The sequence below is a fragment of the Rana temporaria genome, chromosome 1 (genome assembly GCF_905171775.1).
Source record: "Rana temporaria chromosome 1, aRanTem1.1, whole genome shotgun sequence".
NCBI classification, from domain to species: domain Eukaryota; kingdom Metazoa; phylum Chordata; class Amphibia; order Anura; family Ranidae; genus Rana; species Rana temporaria.
The window spans coordinates 338828763-338848310 of record NC_053489.1 but is presented as its reverse complement, the minus strand read 5'-3'; the positions used below and the strand labels follow the sequence as shown (position 1 = coordinate 338848310).

Below are 19548 nucleotides of genomic sequence, written 5' to 3'. Positions count from 1 at the left end.
GGCAATAGGGAGTAATGGTCACAATTTCCCTTCCGAGTGATCCCCTTCCTTATGTCTTAGTGCCATCCCTGCTTCCCTCTCTGTTCCGTTTTTTCCCCTTTCTTTCCATCTTAATAAAGGTGGGGCGTTTGCAGCTGAGGACGCCAGCATTCTGTGCTGGCAATCCTTCCAGCTTCCAAGATGGCGCCCGCACCATCCGCGCCACTCTCCGCCTTGGTGGGCGCGGACGCATATGACACCGCTGGGCGCGCCCCTTTGGGGCGGGCGGCGGTTGTGTCGTTTGCATCTGCACGCCTCCTCTCGGATGAGTGGCTGCAGGATGTCACCTGACATCTTTTAGCCCGTCCCCGGCGGCGATGTCAAACGCCAGCCCTCTTTATGGGGGGTATATAAAGCTCAGCTGCGGCTGACACCACTGACAGGGCTCTCCAGGCCCAGAAACTATCTATTGCTGCGGTTGCAGCTGTGTTATCATTACCCCACTATTTCAGGTATGTGTTTATTTTCTTTCAAACCTTTATTCCCCTGCTCTGAGGTTTTTCTCAGACTGTGGGATTGCTTTACAATACTCTGGCTTGTTTAGCCTTGACTTTGGATATGCATGTAATTGATCCCCCTGTGCAGCTTTCTGACTCTCACTGTTTGTTTGTTTTCAAACAGTGAGTCAGGCTGGACGGTTCCGATTGCTTTATCTGCCTGAGGAGACCATGGAGACTAATAAGCCTCGAGGATCTCCTTTCTTTGCAGTCAGTTCTATTTTTGACTCTACCTCTGAGGCCCCGTACACACGGCCGAGGAACTCGACGTGCCAAGCACGTCGCGTTCTGGGATGAAGCCGCCGAGGAGCTCGGCGGGCCGCCTTCTCCCATAGAACAACGAGAAAATAGAGAACATGTTCTCTATTTTCTCGTCGAGCTCCTCGGCGGCTCCATCGAGCCAAAACTGTACAGACGACAGAGTTTCTCGGCAGAATCCGGGTTTTGACCGAGTTTCTCGGTGAATTCTGCCGAGAAACTCTGTCGTGTGTACGGGGCCTTAAGTTACACCTTTTCAGGTATTGTAGCTCTCTATTTAAAAATTGTCATTTTGGCATAGAAATCAATTTCTCTACCCCATGTTTTGCTGTTTTAGCATTATTGTGCATTTACACATATATACTTTTTGCTTTATTTACTGCAGCCATCCTGTTCATTGTGGGATCGATTAATCCCTGGAGGCATCCTTTGTGAGGCATATGTATGGGAATCTAGGTTTCTCATATTCCTTTTATTACCCTTCATTGCACTTCAGTATTTTTCTTACTGTGTATTGTGGATCCGCTGCTTCCTGGGTGAGTGTCTCTGTCCAGTATTGATTATATAATGCTTTTTCATGTACTAATGTATTTTGCATTTTAGATTCATTGTGATTATTATTTTCTCTCTCTGTATTTTTTGATAAAAAACGTCTATTTATACTATACTTGTTTTAAGTACTGTTGACTATACATTGAGCATGTCATTCATTTACTGTCTCGATGTTTTATTGATTTACCCATACATGACTATTTTCTCGTTATAGCATGCCTTGTATTAAGCTCCTGGTGAAGCCCCGCTCGGGGCGAAACATGTTGGGCAATGGGCATTCCATGTACAAGCCATGAATGTGGCTCTCTCTGAAGCTACGCACATCTGTTCATTGTGTGGTTGTGTTTACTTACACTTTTTATGTATGTGATTAATCAAATAAATTATATTTTTCTATTTATTATATTTTTTCTATTTATTGACACCATTTAAAAGTCCCGGGGTTTGTTACCCTCCCCTCCCTCTACTGTGGATGCTGAATGAGGGTATTGCTGCTGTTAGGACTGAGGAAGTCATAAAAAAATATTTTTTATTACAATAAGCAACAGGTTTCACTTAAAGACAGTTTGGAAGAGCCCAATTATATGGAGAGGGTATTGGAAGTCTGAGGTGCACAGCTCACCAATACCTGGATGCTGAGTAAATGTAATTACTGTTTATACCTGGCAAAAAGAGAAATAAAGTGTAGCGCTTAGACCAAGTACATTGTGACAATATACCAGGATGAGATAACCATGTGCTAAAAGGTAATATGAAATGCAATGGCAACTTAAAGCGGTCCTCCACCCTAAAGTGGAGTCCCGCTGATCGGAACCCTCCCCCCCTCCGGTGTCACATTTGACACCTTTCAGGGGGGAGGGGGGTGCAGACACCTGTCTAAAGACAGGTATTTGCACCCACTTCCGGCCACACGCTACGGGCGAAAGACGGGCATTCCGTCACATCCCGTCTGTCGCCCGTTGTGTGCTGGGAACACTCGGCTCCCAGCACACAGCGTGTGAGCCAATCGGCGGGCGCAGCGCGACTCGCGCATGCGCCGTAGGGAACCGGGCAGTGAAGCCGCAGCGCTTCACTTCCTGGTTCCCTCAGCGTGGATGGCGGGGGGAGCAGCAGAGTGACGAGCGATCGCTCGTGCTCTGCTGCGATCGGCGCTGGACTCCAGGACAGGTAAGTGTCCTAATATTAAAAGTCAGCAGCTGCAGTATTTGTAGCTGCTGTCTTTTAATATTTTGTTCCCATGGCACATCCGCTTTAACAAAAAGTGTCCATATACTTAATAAAACCAAAAGGTCACACAATCAGCATTGGTGATCATATACAATAGTATATTCCAAAGCCTTGTTTGACTTCTGGCGACATATGTCCCCACAAGTCCACCTTTTCCGGTAAGCTGCCATTCACACTGGTGGAGGTGTCTCTTCACTTTAAGGAAGACAGCAATATCTTCTGCATTGATCTATATATATATATATATATATATATATATATGGATCAATGCAGAAGATATTGCTGTCTTCCTTAAAGTGAAGAGACACCTCCACCAGTGTGAATGGCAGCTTACCGGAAAAGGTGGACTTGTGGGGACATATGTCGCCAGAAGTCAAACAAGGCTTTGGAATATACTATTGTATATGATCACCAATGCTGATTGTGTGACCTTTTGGTTTTATTAAGTATATGGACACTTTTTGTTAAGTTGCCATTGCATTTCATATTACCTTTTAGCACATGGTTATCTCATCCTGGTATATTGTCACAATGTACTTGGTCTAAGCGCTACACTTTATTTCTCTTTTTGCTTTTTTATTCAAAATCAGCCGTGTTAGCAGCTATTTATTTAGGCAGCGCAGTGTATACCAACCTTACTGTTTATACCTGGACTTACCTAAATGTGGTAAATAAAAATTACGTTTTACAGGCCTGAAAGTTGACATTAGAAATGTGCGATTTGTTTAGTTACGAAATTCGGACAAAAGTTTTGTCACTCAAAGATTCTGATGTATACGAATTTCCAAATCACAGTAGTAACATTTCAACAAACCCAAAAAACATTATATTGAAACCACGAAATTCACTTGAATTCATTTGTTCCATTTGGATGACATGGTGCAATAGTTTGGGCCTTCTGTTAATGTTTGAAGCATCTGAAATAACGTAATTGCATAACAAAATGACTCTGAAAATTAAAAAATGTAGTTCCATTCATTCTTTTGGATACATTTTTTTTTTTTTAATGCAAAATAAAAACAATCATTATTATAAAAAAAATGCACTACATATGAAATGGAAACATACTGTAATAAATTAAAGGTACCGTATAAAAGTGAAATAAGATGAGAATTCTAATTTCCTACTTATTTTGTTTAATCTGGATGGTGGTGGATCCATTAGAATATATGAATCATAACGAATGAATACAAAATTATTTTAAATTCCATTTGTTATTTTGGATATCATCCAATTAGCTCATGCCATTTCGCTTGGTAATGAATGAGCATAAAAGAATCCGAAATTAATTTTGTTCCATTTGTTTTTCAGATATACAATCGGCTCATTCCACTTCTCTCTGTGGTTTGGACTAGCCTAATATGAATATACAAAACGAATCCAAAAACGATTCATTCTAACACAACATAATTAAAAAAAAAAATGACCATAATAAAATTAATCCGAAACTAAAATAAAATTTTTGTCATGCACATCTCTAGTTGGCATGCAATACATTTCATTTATTTTTTTTAATATTAAATTTCCCCTTTGGTGGAGTCTAAAAAAAACTTTTCTCTTTAAGTTTATACAGCGGATTTCATCAGCATCCACAGAGAAATGTGAACAGACAAGATCCCAGATGATCCCATTACAGCTTTTAAAAAAAACAGTGATAGAAGGGAAAAAAAATTAAATGGTATGTTATATTTACAAACCTGCTATTCCCTGGTTATAGCAGAACTGTTATTCATTAAAGCAAATCCAGACAAAAAAAGATACTCGATTACCTGTTCTAGCTGTTCTGCTGTCCATGGATTGTCACTAACAACCCTCTTGGCTGCATAAAAACTCATGCCAGGAGGTGGTTGGGGAATGCCTACTCCACTTGTCCCTCCTGATGACGATCCCTGTCCAGGTGATGCACTTTGGCGATTCTGGGGTTCATTCAAGATAAACCTGAAAAATGTAACGCAGCATTTATTGCAAGATCAAAAAAGGATGTACAAAATTACACATGCAACACTGCTCCAGCTGGCAATCACAATTGTGCCACGTTTGCTGGAAACATTCAGGGCTAGATTCACAGAGATGTGCCTATCTATAGGCGGGCGTAGCATATCTCAGATACACTACGCAGCCGTAAGTTAGAGCGGCAGGTCCTGTATTCACAAAAGTTGCGCTCTAACTTACGGCGGCGTAGTGTAACTGGGCCGGCGTAAGCCCGCCTAATTCAAAATAGGCTGGTTGGGGGCGACTTCTATGCTAAATACTCGTGACCAAACGTATTTGACGTTTCTAACGAACGGCGCATGCGCCGTCCGTGGACGTATCCCAGTGCGCATGCTCCAAATTACGCTGCAAAGACTCATTGGTTTCGCCGTGAACGTAACTTACGCCCAGCCCCATTCATGGACGACTTACGCAAACGACGTCCATACTTAACATTGGCTGCGCCATCTTTTCGGTGGTTTATCTTTACGCCTGAAAACACCTTACGTAAACGGCGTATCTTTACGGCGACGGCCGGGTATACGTTCGTGAATAGGCGTATCTAGCCGATTTACCTATTCTAGGCGTAAATCAGTGTACACGCCCCATATCGGCCAGCGTAAATATGCAGCCAAGATACGACGGCGTAGGAGACTTACGCCGGTCGTATCTTAGCAACATTTAAGCGTATCTCAGTTTGAGAATACGCTTAAATATACAACGGCGGGGATTCGGACTTAAGACTACGTATCTACTGATACGCCCGTCGTAAGTCTTCATGAATCTGGCCCTCAGTATGTAGCAAGATAGACTGAACAAATTAAATTGATAATTACCCATAAGGCATCAGAAGAACATCCAACATGAAATCCAGAAGTAGTTGCACAGTCTTTGGTTTTTCAGCAAGGTTAAAAACTGTTGTGGACTTGTTGGCTTCCTTGGAATATTTAATATGAAATAGGGTTGGTATCAGAAGATGCATTAAGCTGTGGAAAAAAAAAAGACCATGTTGAAAATTCACAAATACAATTAGTGAAAGACCATAAACTACAGCCCTTTGTAGGTTTAAAAAAAAAAAAAAAAAAACGCTTGAAAGTAAATAATGGAGATATAATATAAGTAACTGCAGCTAAAAACTTTAAAGTGGTTGTAAAGCCTAAACATTTTTTACCTTAATGCATTCCTTGTATTAAGTAAAAAAAAAATGTTAGGTGTCAGCATCCCCCTCACACATGGCTTGTCATTTAAATATTACCTGCCCTACAACCATCCGATACTTGTATCTGACACAGAACATGTGATTTTTATATGCATCAAGCACAGTGGTGTAGTGGTTAGCACTTTCACCTAGCAGCAAAGGGGTCGCTGGTTCAAATCCCGACCACGGCACCATCTGCCTGGAGTTTGCATGTTCTCTCTGTGCCCGTGTGGGTTTCCTCCGGTTTCCTCCCACACTTCAAAGACATGCTGGTAGGTTAATAGGATCTTGTCCAAATTGGAGATATATATATATATATATATATATATATAAAAAAAATACGACTGTGTGTTCCAAGAGTGTCAAGATCCTACGGGGTAAATGACCCCACCAGCCAGGAAGACACTGGCTGTAAAAAGCGCCTAGAGGCGATTCAGTTTGCATGTGTAGCGCTATACAAGTCATTCATTCAAGCAGAACTTGCTTTGGGACTGGATTATAAAAACTTTTGGACTTCTTAACTTTACAAATTGCTTGCCAAACATTTAGCATACCTTTAGCAAAAGATATTTCTTGCATCTGCACCAGTCAGTCATAAAAACACTATGCAATGTCAGTTCACAACAGGAATCAGAAGCAGATCAACGGGTGTATTTCTGTACTTGCAGGGACTTTACAAGGATAAAACATAGGGAAATGTGCATGTCTTGCAGACATGTACTGCATAAGTTTTTGTTTTTTTATTTTGCAGTAACACACTAAAGCCTAAGTGCAGTCTAAACCACAAAAATCAGCACAAGGGACACTACTACTTAGACCCCTTTCACACTTGGGCAGAGGCGGCGTCGGCAGTAAAGCGCCAATATTTTTAGAGGCGATTTACTGACTTTTGCAGAGGTATTCAGCCACTAGCAGGGCGCTTTTAACCCCCCGCTAGCGGCCGAAAAAGGGTTAAAACCACCCGCAAAGCACCGCTGCAGTGGCGCTTTACCTATGTTGCCCACTTATTTCAATGGGCAGGAGGGGTGAAGGAGCACTGTACACACCGCTCTTTCACCGCTCCAAAGATGCTGCTTGCAGGAGTTTTTTTTAACATCCTGCCAGAGCATCGCCTCAGTGTGAAAGCACTTGGGCTTTCACACAGACTGTAGGGAAGCCGTTTTTCAGGCGCTATTTTTAGCCCAAAAGCTCCTGAAAAATGCCTCAGCGTGAAAGGGGTCTTAAAGTCAGTATGATGTGTACATTGTCCCGTTAGCTAAAATTCTCAGCCATTGATGCTGTAATCCTTCAAGTGCAATGTGCGATACAGGCTCCCCATCAAGAGTGCCCAACTATGCTCACCCTTTCCACCTTGCTCCTCCAATCATGGAAGCCTGCACTACACCAGAAGATTACGATAACAAGTGTGGTGGGGGAATGATGGAGGTGGATCTCAGTTAACAGGAGAGGCTTCAAACAAATCGTAATGGCTGTAAGTAATGTCCATTGTGCTGATTTTTTATTTATTTTTGTTTTTTGTTTTCTACTGCACTTAGACTTTAAACTTGCCTCCTAAACTTCCTTACCCCTTCTTTACAATTATTTTTTATTTACTTATTTATTTTTGATACATTGTTTTAGGTACACTATGCACTTTACGTGCACACATAACATTTTGGATCAGGCTGTGACCACCGTGTCTTACTCCGGGCACTGTTCCTCGTTCTCATGGGTTCCCCGTCTCAACCCCGGGGGAGACATCCTGCCCGGACCCCCCTTCTTTCCTTGGCAGATACCGGACCGGGTCTTGTGGTGGCATAGTAAGTTTCCCAACTATTTCCATTCTGTTGGACAGTCCCTGTACTTCCCCATTTTTCATGCATCATTTATTTCTGTTTATTCTCATTTCCAGTATACTGTCCTAAAAACACTCCTGATGATTGGCTGAAATGCCAGGAAACGCGTAGAGTGCCCCCAGATGCCAACAATCACCTGTTCATATTCCACATACTTACCGATTTTATTACATATATCTGCCATGTCTATGATTTTATTTCTGTATTGCATGCTATGTAGCAGCATATCTAGAGTAAGCCTTGTGACTACCTATTTATTTAATACAAAATATTTGACATGTATATAAGATTGTAAAAATAAATCATGTACTGTAATTTACTTTTTATGGTATTTCTTTTTACATGGTGCTCCCTCATTTAAAGTCCCACAAACTCCTCTCTTCTATATAACAAATTTAGGGATGGAGGCCGCCATGTGTTCTAGTTTTATTATAGTGTGTGTCAGGTCACATCCATTTACTATATTGCCTCCTACACTGTTCCCAAACTCTGCTTTTATATCTTAAAATAGATAACAATAAAAAAAATGTGAATAGTTTAACTCCTCATGGAGGGCAATATTCAAAAACATATTAGAGTGCTACCTAACTATAACATTATAGCTTAGAACAGAAATAGAAGCTAAAAAATAAGTTAAAGACACCACAAATTCAAGCCAGAGACAGTCATACTAGCAAGTAGAGAAAATCTGCTCACCTATCTTGCTGTGGTTGAGGTCGCCCTTCCATTGCTGTCAGGAGACTAGGTGCCAGCTCACGCTGTTTTTCAATTGGCAGACGAGGGTATCCCATTTTTATATAGATTATTGTAAAATTCTGTAAGCAAATTTTTTTATATATAAAATAGGCAGCTAAAGGTATAATTAAAAAAATACAACTTGTATACATGATATATTATTTGTATAGAGCTGCAAAATAACCATGCAGATATTAGGTTGAGCGCCAATATATAAAAATATGTACAAGGATCCAATTTCCACATGTCTGTCAGGTGAAATCACCTGCAAACCTACCAAAAAAAAAAACAAACACACACACACACACACCACAACCCACACATAGAAAACTAAAATTACCAAGAGCAGCCGTAATCCAAGCAATAGAGCTGAATTCCAGGTGTGGTTTGTATTGCATAGTTACATTGGTCCACCTTGGACCAACTAAGTATGTAAATTCCATACCCGAAGGAACCTTATTGAAGCTGGAAATCACTGTAGTGGTTATCCAGGTCCTGTGCTGGGGGGCTGTCCTGCTACATACTAACCACAGGAGGTCAGTCACTCATCATTCAGACCTTGCATTTTTCTCAAGCGTTCTCCGATTGGATGAGTTGGAGATTGAGCGATCATCACACCACCTTGAATAATATAAAGTGTTCTCTGAGAGAGGCAGCTGAACCAAGCAAATGACCCTCCTGTGGTTACTTTGCAACAAGACAACTGCTTAGGATTGGACCTGGAAGACTGTGGCGATCACAGAAGTAGCAACAACTACTACAGGGATTTCCAGCTTCCACAAAGATCCCACAGGTAAGGAATATGCACATGGCTCACATTAACTCTGCAATAGAAAAAAAACACATACCTGAAATATAGTATACAAGTACTATGCAAAAGTTATAGGTAGGCGTGAAGAAATGCTGTGACGCAAGGATGCTCTCAAATATATACATTTTGTTTATTTTTATCAATTTACAAAATGCAAAGTGAGCGAACAGAAGAAAAATCTAAAATCACATCAATATTTGGTGTGACCACCCTTTGGCTTCTAACCAGCATCAATTCTTCCATGTACACTTGCACACAGTATTTGAAGGAAATGGGCAGGTAGGGTGTCCCAATCATCTTGGAGAACTAACCACAGATCTTCTGTGGATGTGGGCTGCCTCAAATCCTTCCGTCCCTTCATGTAATCCCAGACAGCCTCGATAAGTTTGAGATCAGGGCCAAACCATCACAACCCTTTGTTCTGCTTTACACCGACAATAGTTCTTACGCCCCTTTCACACTGGGGCGTTTTTCGAGCGAAGCCTTATCTGCAATGCCAATGTGCTGGTAAAGCACCGCTAAGACCCGAACGGCATATGGCGTTTTTGCAGTGCCTAAGTGTGAAAGGGTAAGGCGTTTTTACAGCCCTTTCAATTCATTCCAATGGAGAGGGGCGTTTTTGGAGCTATTTTTTTTTCAGCGCCCAAAAGCTGCTCAAAAGATGCTGCTTGCAGGACTCCGTGTGAAGGGGTCCATTGAGATGCATGGAGAGCGTTTTATGAGTGTTTTAATAGCGCTATTTTTAACGCTAAAACGCTGTAAAAATGCTTCAGTATGAAAGGGGTCTTAATGACATTGACTGTATTGCTTGGGGTCATTGTCCTGCTGCAGAACCATAGACGCAGAACCATGAGCACGGAACTGGTGGAAACCAGTGGGACCCAGGTACACCCATCTACTGTCATGATAAGTCTGGCCAGAAGTGATCATTGAAGAATTGCAGCCAAAACGCCATATCTCCGATGCTGAAACAAGACTAAAGCAACTCAACTATGCATGAAAACATAGGAACTGGGGTGCAGAAAAATGGCAAGTGCTCTGGACTGACGAGTCAAAATTTAAAACATTTTACTGTAGCAGAAGGCAGTTTGTTCGCTGAAGGTCTGGAGAGCAGTTCAATGAGTGTCTGCAAGCAACAGTGAAGCATGGTGGAGGTTCAAGTTTGGGGCTGCATTTCTTCAAATGGAATTAGAGATTTGGTCAGCCAAAGAACTATCTTCAAAGTAAAGAAGAACAAGGAGTCCAGGAAGTGATGGTTTGGTCCCCACAGAGCCCTGATCTCAACATCATTGAGACAAAAGGATTTGAGGCAGCCTACATTCACAAAAGATATGTGGTTAGTCCTCCAAGAAACGCTTCTATTTCCTGGAAGCATTATTAACAGCATTTTTTCACAACTGCCTGTACTGTATCTTTTGCACAGTGCTGTATATATATATATATATATATTTTTTTTTTTCACACACACACACACACACACACACACACACACACACACACACATTTACCATAGAAATGCAACACGTATAGAAAAATATTGTGGCTTCTGCCAGAAATCCAACTACCAACTCTGGCTGCTCTGCATCAAAATCCTAAGCAGATTCAGCCCTGCCCAGTTTTCCCCTTGCTGGACTACAAAGCACCCCCCATGTTATGCAGAGGATGTGGTGTTCTATAGTAAAGCAGGGGGTATCAAATGGGCAGGGCTGAATCAGATGCTCACTTTTTTTCTGGCAGTATCAGCAGGCATATGTATGTACTTGTAGTTCTGTTAAAAGGAACCCAAAAAATGGGACTGTACAGAAGAGATGTGTTTTTTACAGTAAGGATTCATCTGATGTGAGGTCTGTAATATTAAGTGGTGTAAATGTTGAGAAGGGCAATAGATGGACTTTACACATTTTGGATATTTAATCACAGTTACAATGTAAGATTTGCCCTTGTATCGTTCATACCGTCACAAAGGAAACAGCAGCTGGGTCTTGGTACTGCACTAAAAGGGTCTCCACAGGTAACTGAATCTTCGGACGACTCTTTATTCTTTTGTTCAAGTGAACGAGTAATTCCATAACCTAGCGGATTGAACAGATGATATCAACATTTCTTAGTATCACATACTACAAAAAAGACAGGTATATGGCTAAGAAGCAACAATAATAAAGACATTGTGAGATGTGTATTTACATTTTTTTTTTAATCTGGTATAAGTACACATTCATATACCTTTTGAGTCAAAAGGAATTCCAAAACAAACTCAAATCAGAGTTACGTCATGAACACACTATCAGGCAAAAAATACCTATTTTTATACAACCACCAACATAACAAAAGGAAAACAAAAACCAAATATAAAAATATTCTACTCAGTTTTCATGTGTCTGTTTTTTATCGTATTCCACCTTGGCACCTTCTGGCTTCTCATTCTTCCACCACATGTATCCACAGTTCCAGCCTATCCATGTACAGCCATCACACCCCCACTTCTCCCGAGACCTTCTCAATCCAACCCGCCCATACCTTCTTAAATTTTTTTAGGACATCCTCTAGCCGTGTATGTCGGTTTATACATTGGTAGGGCGTTATTCACAAGTTTTAACCAACCTTGCAAAGATGGAGGTGATGGATTCCGCCAGTTAATGGCCAGGGCCTTCTTAGCATAGCAAAATAGAACTCTTAATTATGTTTTCTGTGATGTGGATATGTCCTCCTCCTCCAGATCACCCCTGTTGTATCTTTAGATTACATGCAGGGCCTTCTCAATAAAAGCCAGAGGTGCTGGATGCAGAGTGACAGCAGGTGCCAAAAGCTTAAAGTGAAGCATTCTATCACCTGGCTTTTTACCTTAGGTACTTCTCAGCTGAGTAATTTCCTGCCCAATGGCACCTGTACAGATCTAGCTGTGCCATCATTGGGTCAGTAGAGAAATAAGGCTGGATGAAAACCACTTCCCGTCCACCCACCACAGATATACTGTGGCAGGGCGGCCACTCTGACACTTCCAGGTCTGGGGCATGCACGCGTGCCGCCGGCGATGACTTACTCCCACTGTGATCACACACAGTGAGAGCCGATGGCGGGTACCGCAGACTCGATGTCCGCCGTCACTCGCCGCTTGTACAGCACACAGGCAGAACGGCGATGTAAACAAGGCAGATTGCCATTCTGTCACTAGCGAAATACTGATCCTGTGTTCCTGCAAATCAGGAACACAGGATCAATACCTTCCCCTACCCCACAGAGAAAGCACAGGTTAGGCACACAGTTAACCCATTGCTCGCCCCTGTTAACCCCTTCCCAGCCAGTGTCATTAGTACAGTTGATAGTGCATATGTTTAGCACTGATCACTGTAATAATGTCACTGGTCCCCAAAAGGTGTCAAAAGTGTCAGTTAGTGTCCAATTTGTCTGCCGCAATATTGCAGTCCCACCAGAAGTTTAAAAAAAAACTAGTACAAAAAAATTGCCTAGTTTGTAGATGCTATAACTTTTGCGCAAACCAATCAAAATATGCCTTTTTTTTAACAAAAATATGTAGCAGAGTACATATTGGCCTAAATTGATAAAGAAGTTAGATTGTTGATCAAATACCACCAAAAGATAACAATTTGTGAGAAAAAAAAAGACAAATTTTATTTGGGTACAGTGTCGCACGACCACGCAAATGTCAGTTAAAGTAACTCAGTGAGGTCAAGTTTAAAAAGGTGAGTGATCACTGAAGACCAATAGTGAAAATGTACCCAATTCCACGGACACCACTGATTAGGCACTATTGCTTTCTCTGACACCAATGAAGCACAATTCATCCCACTGACACCAATGGTGGGTCACTATTTCTTTCACTGAAAACAATGGGGCACAATTCCTCCCAGGGACAACAGCATTAGGGTAATATTCTTCCCACTAACAAAAGAGTAATTATTCCTCCCAATGACACCAGAGAAAGAGCATTAGTCCTCCCACTGAAAACCAGCGATAGGGCATTATTTCTCCCACTAAAGCTCCATGCACACCAACTTAAAAATCACTGCTGGTGCACAGTCACGTTGGAACAACTTGGACAATTTCATGCTCCCAGCTTTGTGGGAAGAGTTTAGGGGGATGTTCCAACATGACTGTGCACCATTGCGCAAAGCAAGGTGCATAAAGACATAGATGAGCAAGTTTGAGGTGGAGGAACTTCACTGGCCTAATAGAACACCTTTGGGATGAATTAGAGTGGGGACTGCGAGCCAGGCCCACATCAGTGCCTGACCTCAAAAATGCGCTTCTGGAAAAATGTTTAAGGGCTGTTTAAAAAAAATGCCCAAACTCACAAAAAAAAAAGAGTTTATCAGCTCCATTGAGCATGATAGCAGCAACATGGTATGAATGGGCCCCTAAACTTGGCAAAAAAAAAAAAAAGGGGGGGGGGGGGGGGAATACAAAAAATTACTTCCAAAAATGATACTATTCTTACAAGTGTCTTACATTTGCAATGCTGCCTGCAGGTGTAGAAATCACAGAAACGCCAACCACTGTTGGGCCTATTACCTCTAATTAAAATGGGCACACTTTTGCTTGTAAAAATATCAAACTGACTGATCAGATACTTTTATAAGCCCAGTTGCAGTGTGACTGTTTTTTCGTGATGGCATTTAAGAAAAAATAATCACTTTGTTTAGATCTAATGAAGACTTACCTTCTTCCGTACTCCCTCCTGTGCACTTGACAATTTGAGGAGAACTGGGGGCAAGAATTTGGATATAATACTTTGCAGCTGCTCATCGGTTTCGGCATGGCCGAGGCGTAAAAACACACGTTCAAGCTGATCTGTTCACACAAAGAAGAAGTTGAATGTTAAATCAGGCACCGCATTTGTTGTTCGACAGAAACGTACACATTTTACCAAATTCTATCATCTCCACTTAAAAAAACAGTTGATGCCCCTCTGATGCATGAATGTGGCATTTCTGCCAAGCCAGACAGTTACAATTACAGCCCTTTATAATGGTCTTTCAGGCCAATTAAGAATTAAGCAGAGAAAATGTGTAAATCAGTGCAAATATACAGGAAGAAAAGGTCAGAGCGTTCTCTATTTAAACAAATGGCAACCTTTTTTTTCCTGTGGCATGGAGTGTGTATGAGATAATATAGTGACAAGAAAAAGTATGTGAAGCCATTGGAATTAACTTGTTTTGTGTGGTGCAATAAAATGTGATCTGATCCTCATCCAAGTCACAAGAAACAAATAAAATGTCCCGTAAAGGTAAAGTTTTTTGTCTTAATGCATGAAGATAAAAAGCCTTTTGAGTGCAGCAACCTCCCTAATACTTACCATCTAGATCCAGCGATGTCCATGGGTGCCTCGGCTGTCTGGGAATCCCCCTCCTGATTGGACGAGACACAGGAGTGACACCATTGGCTCCTGCTGCTCAGCTCAGGTGCCCCCATAGAAAGCTGCATGCTGTGGGGGCACTCGACAGAAGGTAGGGGCCAGTAGTGCCGACGAGGGACCCGAGAAGAGGGGGGTCTGGGCTGCACAGGGCAGGCAAGTATAACATGTATGTTATCTTTATAGGGGGGGGGGGGGAGATCACTTTAAGCCGATTACATGCAACAATTGCTGGTGTCTTTTATTGAACACACCCATTAAACATCTACAGATATTAACCAGAGATAAGTGTCACTTCACATGGAGTGCATCGGTTGAAAAATGAAAGTTGTGTATGAGAGATTTAAAACATCCTTTCCACAAATTCTTCTTTTCTGGATAACAGGCTCTTTTCAAGTGACTCTAAAAAGGTATTTTTTTTTTTTTTAATTACAAACATGTCATACTTATCTGCTCTGTGCAATAATTTTGTACAGAGCAGGTCCAATGCCTCTCTTCTGGGGTCCCCCCAACGGCGCTTCTGGATCCTTCCTCCATCTGAGTGCCCCCCATAGCAAGCCGCTTGCTATAGGGGTGCTCAGGTGGGCTCGATCTCTCAAACCAGGCTCTGTATGTTCACTGACGCACATTATGGCTCAGCCCCGCCCACAGTTCTCTCACAGGCTGTGATTGACAGCACGAAGAGCCATTGGCACATCTGTGCAAAAAGGCATTTAGGATTAATTTTTTTTTTAAATGGACACACAGTACTTTATATCATGATAAAACAGAGGGGGATAGCAGTTACTTATAAATGTTATTTTCAAGCCACAGAGAAGAGCCTCAGGATGGGAAGAGATTGGGTTTCATACACAGGCTTCGGAACTGATGGGCAAAGAGCGGGATGACGGAGGCACGTAAACTGACCACAGTATCATGGATCAGCAGCCATGATTACTGTGGTCAGCCCACACATGGGTATACAGGAACAAGCAGGATCAACCAGGTAATTTACAGCATGGAAAGGGACAAATTACACAGCACAAGCACTATGCCTTAAAAGGAACAGAAGCTTTTTTCCCCCCTTTTTAGGGTTGCAACTGCTTTAATCTCTGCAACCAGAAAATCTGACAGAGGTTCTAACCTTTCCTAATTTGTGCATAAGAAACATACACTTTAATATACTGAATGACAGAACTAGTAGCTGAAAGGCGGTTAGAGTTCCCCCATAGATATCAATGATTAATAGGCTATAGTTCCCCTCTACTAATAATGCATTATAAGGCTTGTTAGAGTTCCCCCTTAGTGATGAGTGATTGTATGTTTACGTATCCTTTTACCCAGAGCTTCTAGGACAAGTTACAACTAACAACCTTGCCGTTTGGTTATTATGTTCTAGGCGAAGAATGAAAACATTAGATAAGCTGCAATAGAAAGGAGATTGCTATATTTTATGCACGGTGTATAAATTGTGACGAATATTACTTCTATAACCCAATTACTTACATATGATTGGCTGGGACAGGGGCACCCCTTCTTGTATGATTTGATTATGTACATGTATGCAGGAGAAATAAAGCTAGTGTGTGGACATACCATGTGTACATGTGGATGTTTTCTCACTACCAATGCATTGGGGACTTTCCATACATCCAGATAATACCCGGGTCTAGATGAACCAGCAACCTTACAGTAGCATTTAAAGCTGGATTGCAGACGAGTTTTATTAGTTATATTGGTCCTGCTTGAGCCAATGTAAGTTATCCATATATCATACTTGTGGGGTCATTGTGGAAGTGGAGAATCAATGTCGCAGTCGTCCCTACTACTGCGATTGCCGCTTGCCCCTACTACTGCGAGTGGCTGCAAATTGCACAGAGGTTCTGTGTGTCTTTTGGTCTGTTTCAGGTCCAAATTCAGTCGAAAATGTGGGCTGAAACGGTGACACACTGGACCCCTGTTGAAAGCCACATGCGAAGATAGCTTAAACTCAGCTTAATGATCAGCTACAGCAGTTCCCCGACCCCCCCCCCCCCCCCCCCTTGGGATCATTGTAAGCATCCCTGTCACTTAAATGGTTTGTATCATTCCTGCCTTTGCTACATCCTCAGCTCAGCTTATTCTATTGAAAACCAATAGACTTTCTGGCTGGATCACCATCAAACAGAAGAAAGAAGGCCAAAAATAAAATGAAAAATAATGAATGCAGCCATCACATCTAAGAATTAGTAAGCTGCAATAGAGTAAATATTTTCTCTTGGGTTTATTTCTGCTTTAAACGCGTGAATACATAGGAAACAGCCATTGCCATGAATTCTAAATGACACGGATTTGTTTTCAAACACAAACTTAGGAACCTGCTACAACATCTTCATAGCTCATGTGGAGTTATTCTCCATGTAATCAGAGTTCAGAAAGTCTCCAGTCAGAGCATCAACAGCAGAGATACAGATAATAATATCTATCTAGAAAAAGATCCATCTATTATACAAGATTTATAAAGCGCCAACAGTTTGCGCAGCTCTTTACAACATCAGGGAAGACAGTACAGTCACAATACGAATCAATACAGGAGGGATCAGAGGGCCCTACTCGTTAGAGCTTACAATCTAGAAGGGAGGGTCAAGTGGAACAAAGGGAAGTAGATGTGGGGGATGATCACAACATTTAAATACAGTTAGGTGTGGGTAGGATAGGCTTCTCTGAAGAGGAAGGTTTTCAGGGATCCTCTAAAATCTAATAGAGAAGGAAGAGAGATGGACAGATTGGGGTAAGGAGTTCCATAGGCTTGGAGAGGCTCTGGAAAAGTCCTGGAGACGAGCATGGGAGGAGGCGACAAGGGAGCTAGAGACCAGGAGGTCTTGAGAAGAACGAAGAGAACGATTAGGTTGGTATTTAGAGACTTGGTTAGGTCAGTGATGTAGATAGATAGATCTCTCTCGCCACAGACAGACCTACAAGCCCAGGGAGAGTAGACTGTGCCAGCAATGTGACCAGGGGGTCACGGAGGATGAGGGACACTTCCTGCTACATTGCCCCAAGTACTCATCAGTGAGGGACACTCACTTCCAGAGACTCTCCGCTCTCATCCCGGACTTAAATTCTAAAGAAGAGAAGAGGACTTCAATTCTACAGAAGAGAAGAGGAAACTGCAATTTCTACTGGGAGAAGAGAAGCCAATGGTGAAGATAGCTGCCCAATATGTGACAGCGTGTCACAGACTGAGAGGGACATGAGAAACTGAGGACTTAAAAACCCTTTCACAGACTTATGTCCATTCCCCTTTATATTACCCCCCCACCTCCTTTTCCTTATACAAACTCAACTGCTTTGGCAATGCTAACATGTATTTGGTCCTGCCAATAAAGCTTATTTGAATTGAATTGGATAGATCTCTCTCTGAATAGATAGATAGATAGATAGATAGATCTCTCTCTGAATAGATAGATAGATAGATAGATAGATCTCTCTCTGAATAGATAGATAGATAGATCTCTCTCTGAATAGATAGATCTCTCTCTGAATAGATAGATAGATAGATAGATAGATAGATAGATAGATAGATCTCTCTCTGGATAGATAGATAGATCTCTCTCTGGATAGATAGATAGATCTCTCTCTGGATAGATAGATAGATCTCTCTCTGGATAGATAGATAGATCTCTCTCTGGATAGATAGATAGATCTCTCTCTGGATAGATAGATAGATCTCTCTCTGGATAGATAGATAGATCTCTCTCTGGATAGATAGATAGATCTCTCTCTGGATAGATAGATAGATCTCTCTCTGGATAGATAGATAGATCTCTCTCTGGATAGATAGATAGATCTCTCTCTGGATAGATAGATAGATCTCTCTCTGGATAGATAGATAGATCTCTCTCTGGATAGATAGATAGATCTCTCTCTGGATAGATAGATAGATCTCTCTCTGGATAGATAGATAGATAGATCTCTCTCTGGATAGATAGATAGATCTCTCTCTGGATAGATAGATAGATAGATAGATAGATCTCTCTCTGGATAGATAGATAGATCTCTCTCTGGATAGATAGATAGATCTCTCTCTGGATAGATAGATAGATCTCTCTCTGGATAGATAGATAGATAGATCTCTCTCTGGATAGATAGATAGATAGATAGATAGATCTCTCTCTGGATAGATAGATAGATAGATAGATAGATCTCTCTCTGGATAGATAGATAGATCTCTCTCTGGATAGATAGATAGATAGATCTCTCTCTGGATAGATAGATAGATCTCTCTCTGGATAGATAGATAGATCTCTCTCTGGATAGATAGATAGATAGATAGATAGATAGATAGATAGATAGATCTCTCTCTGGATAGATAGATAGATAGATCTCTCTCTGGATAGATAGATAGATAGATCTCTCTCTGGATAGATAGATAGATCTCTCTCTGGATAGATAGATAGATCTCTCTCTGGATAGATAGATAGATCTCTCTCTGGATAGATAGATAGATCTCTCTCTGGATAGATAGATAGATCTCTCTCTGGATAGATAGATAGATCTCTCTCTGGATAGATAGATAGATAGATCTCTCTCTGGATAGATAGATAGATCTCTCTCTCTACATCTACATAGAGATCTAACACACAAGGCCCAGTGACAACAGTGTAATGTGCACTGAGCCTAGCTGGGATTTTTGCTTTCACTTCACAAGCCTATGACTGTGCAAAGTGGTTCAGAGAGGCCTGGCAATGCCATGTAACCACCCAGGCCTTGGCTCTGTCTTCCCAGCAGCCTCAGTCATGCCCAGCACTGGCTGTGTCAGTAGGGCTCCTGTGAGAACACAGTACATAGCGGGGGCTGAGGTGGGCTCTCTCCCTCTCCTGCCTCTGACACAGCACATACTACATATTCCAGTGACCCGACATACAGCCTTCAATGGCTGCCCGCTCCCAGCAGGACCCGGACCATACAAGCTTCTTGGTTAACTTACTCAGCTCGTCCTGGGCAGCGGCAGCAGCAGAGACGGCAGATGAGGGCACGGCAGCAGCCATGTTCACCGGTAGTGCGAGCAGAGGGCGGAGGCAGTGGGCGGAGCC

At 41.9% G+C, this 19548-nt stretch overlaps 1 protein-coding gene across 2 annotated transcripts in view; it reads right to left on the bottom strand.

Moving 5' to 3' along the window:
* ECPAS (Ecm29 proteasome adaptor and scaffold) overlaps positions 1–19548 on the bottom strand; it is a 144728-nt gene extending 125180 nt beyond the window's left edge. For both annotated transcript variants that reach the window (XM_040361433.1, XM_040361441.1), the window contains exons 1-6: positions 19443–19548; positions 13802–13932; positions 11079–11195; positions 8274–8392; positions 5381–5530; positions 4343–4511 (exon numbers count right to left, since the gene is read on the bottom strand). In XM_040361433.1, coding sequence (XP_040217367.1) covers positions 4343–4511; positions 5381–5530; positions 8274–8392; positions 11079–11195; positions 13802–13932; positions 19443–19503 — 747 coding nt within the window. In that variant the 5' untranslated portion in view covers positions 19504–19548. The remainder of the gene's footprint in view (positions 1–4342; positions 4512–5380; positions 5531–8273; positions 8393–11078; positions 11196–13801; positions 13933–19442) is intronic.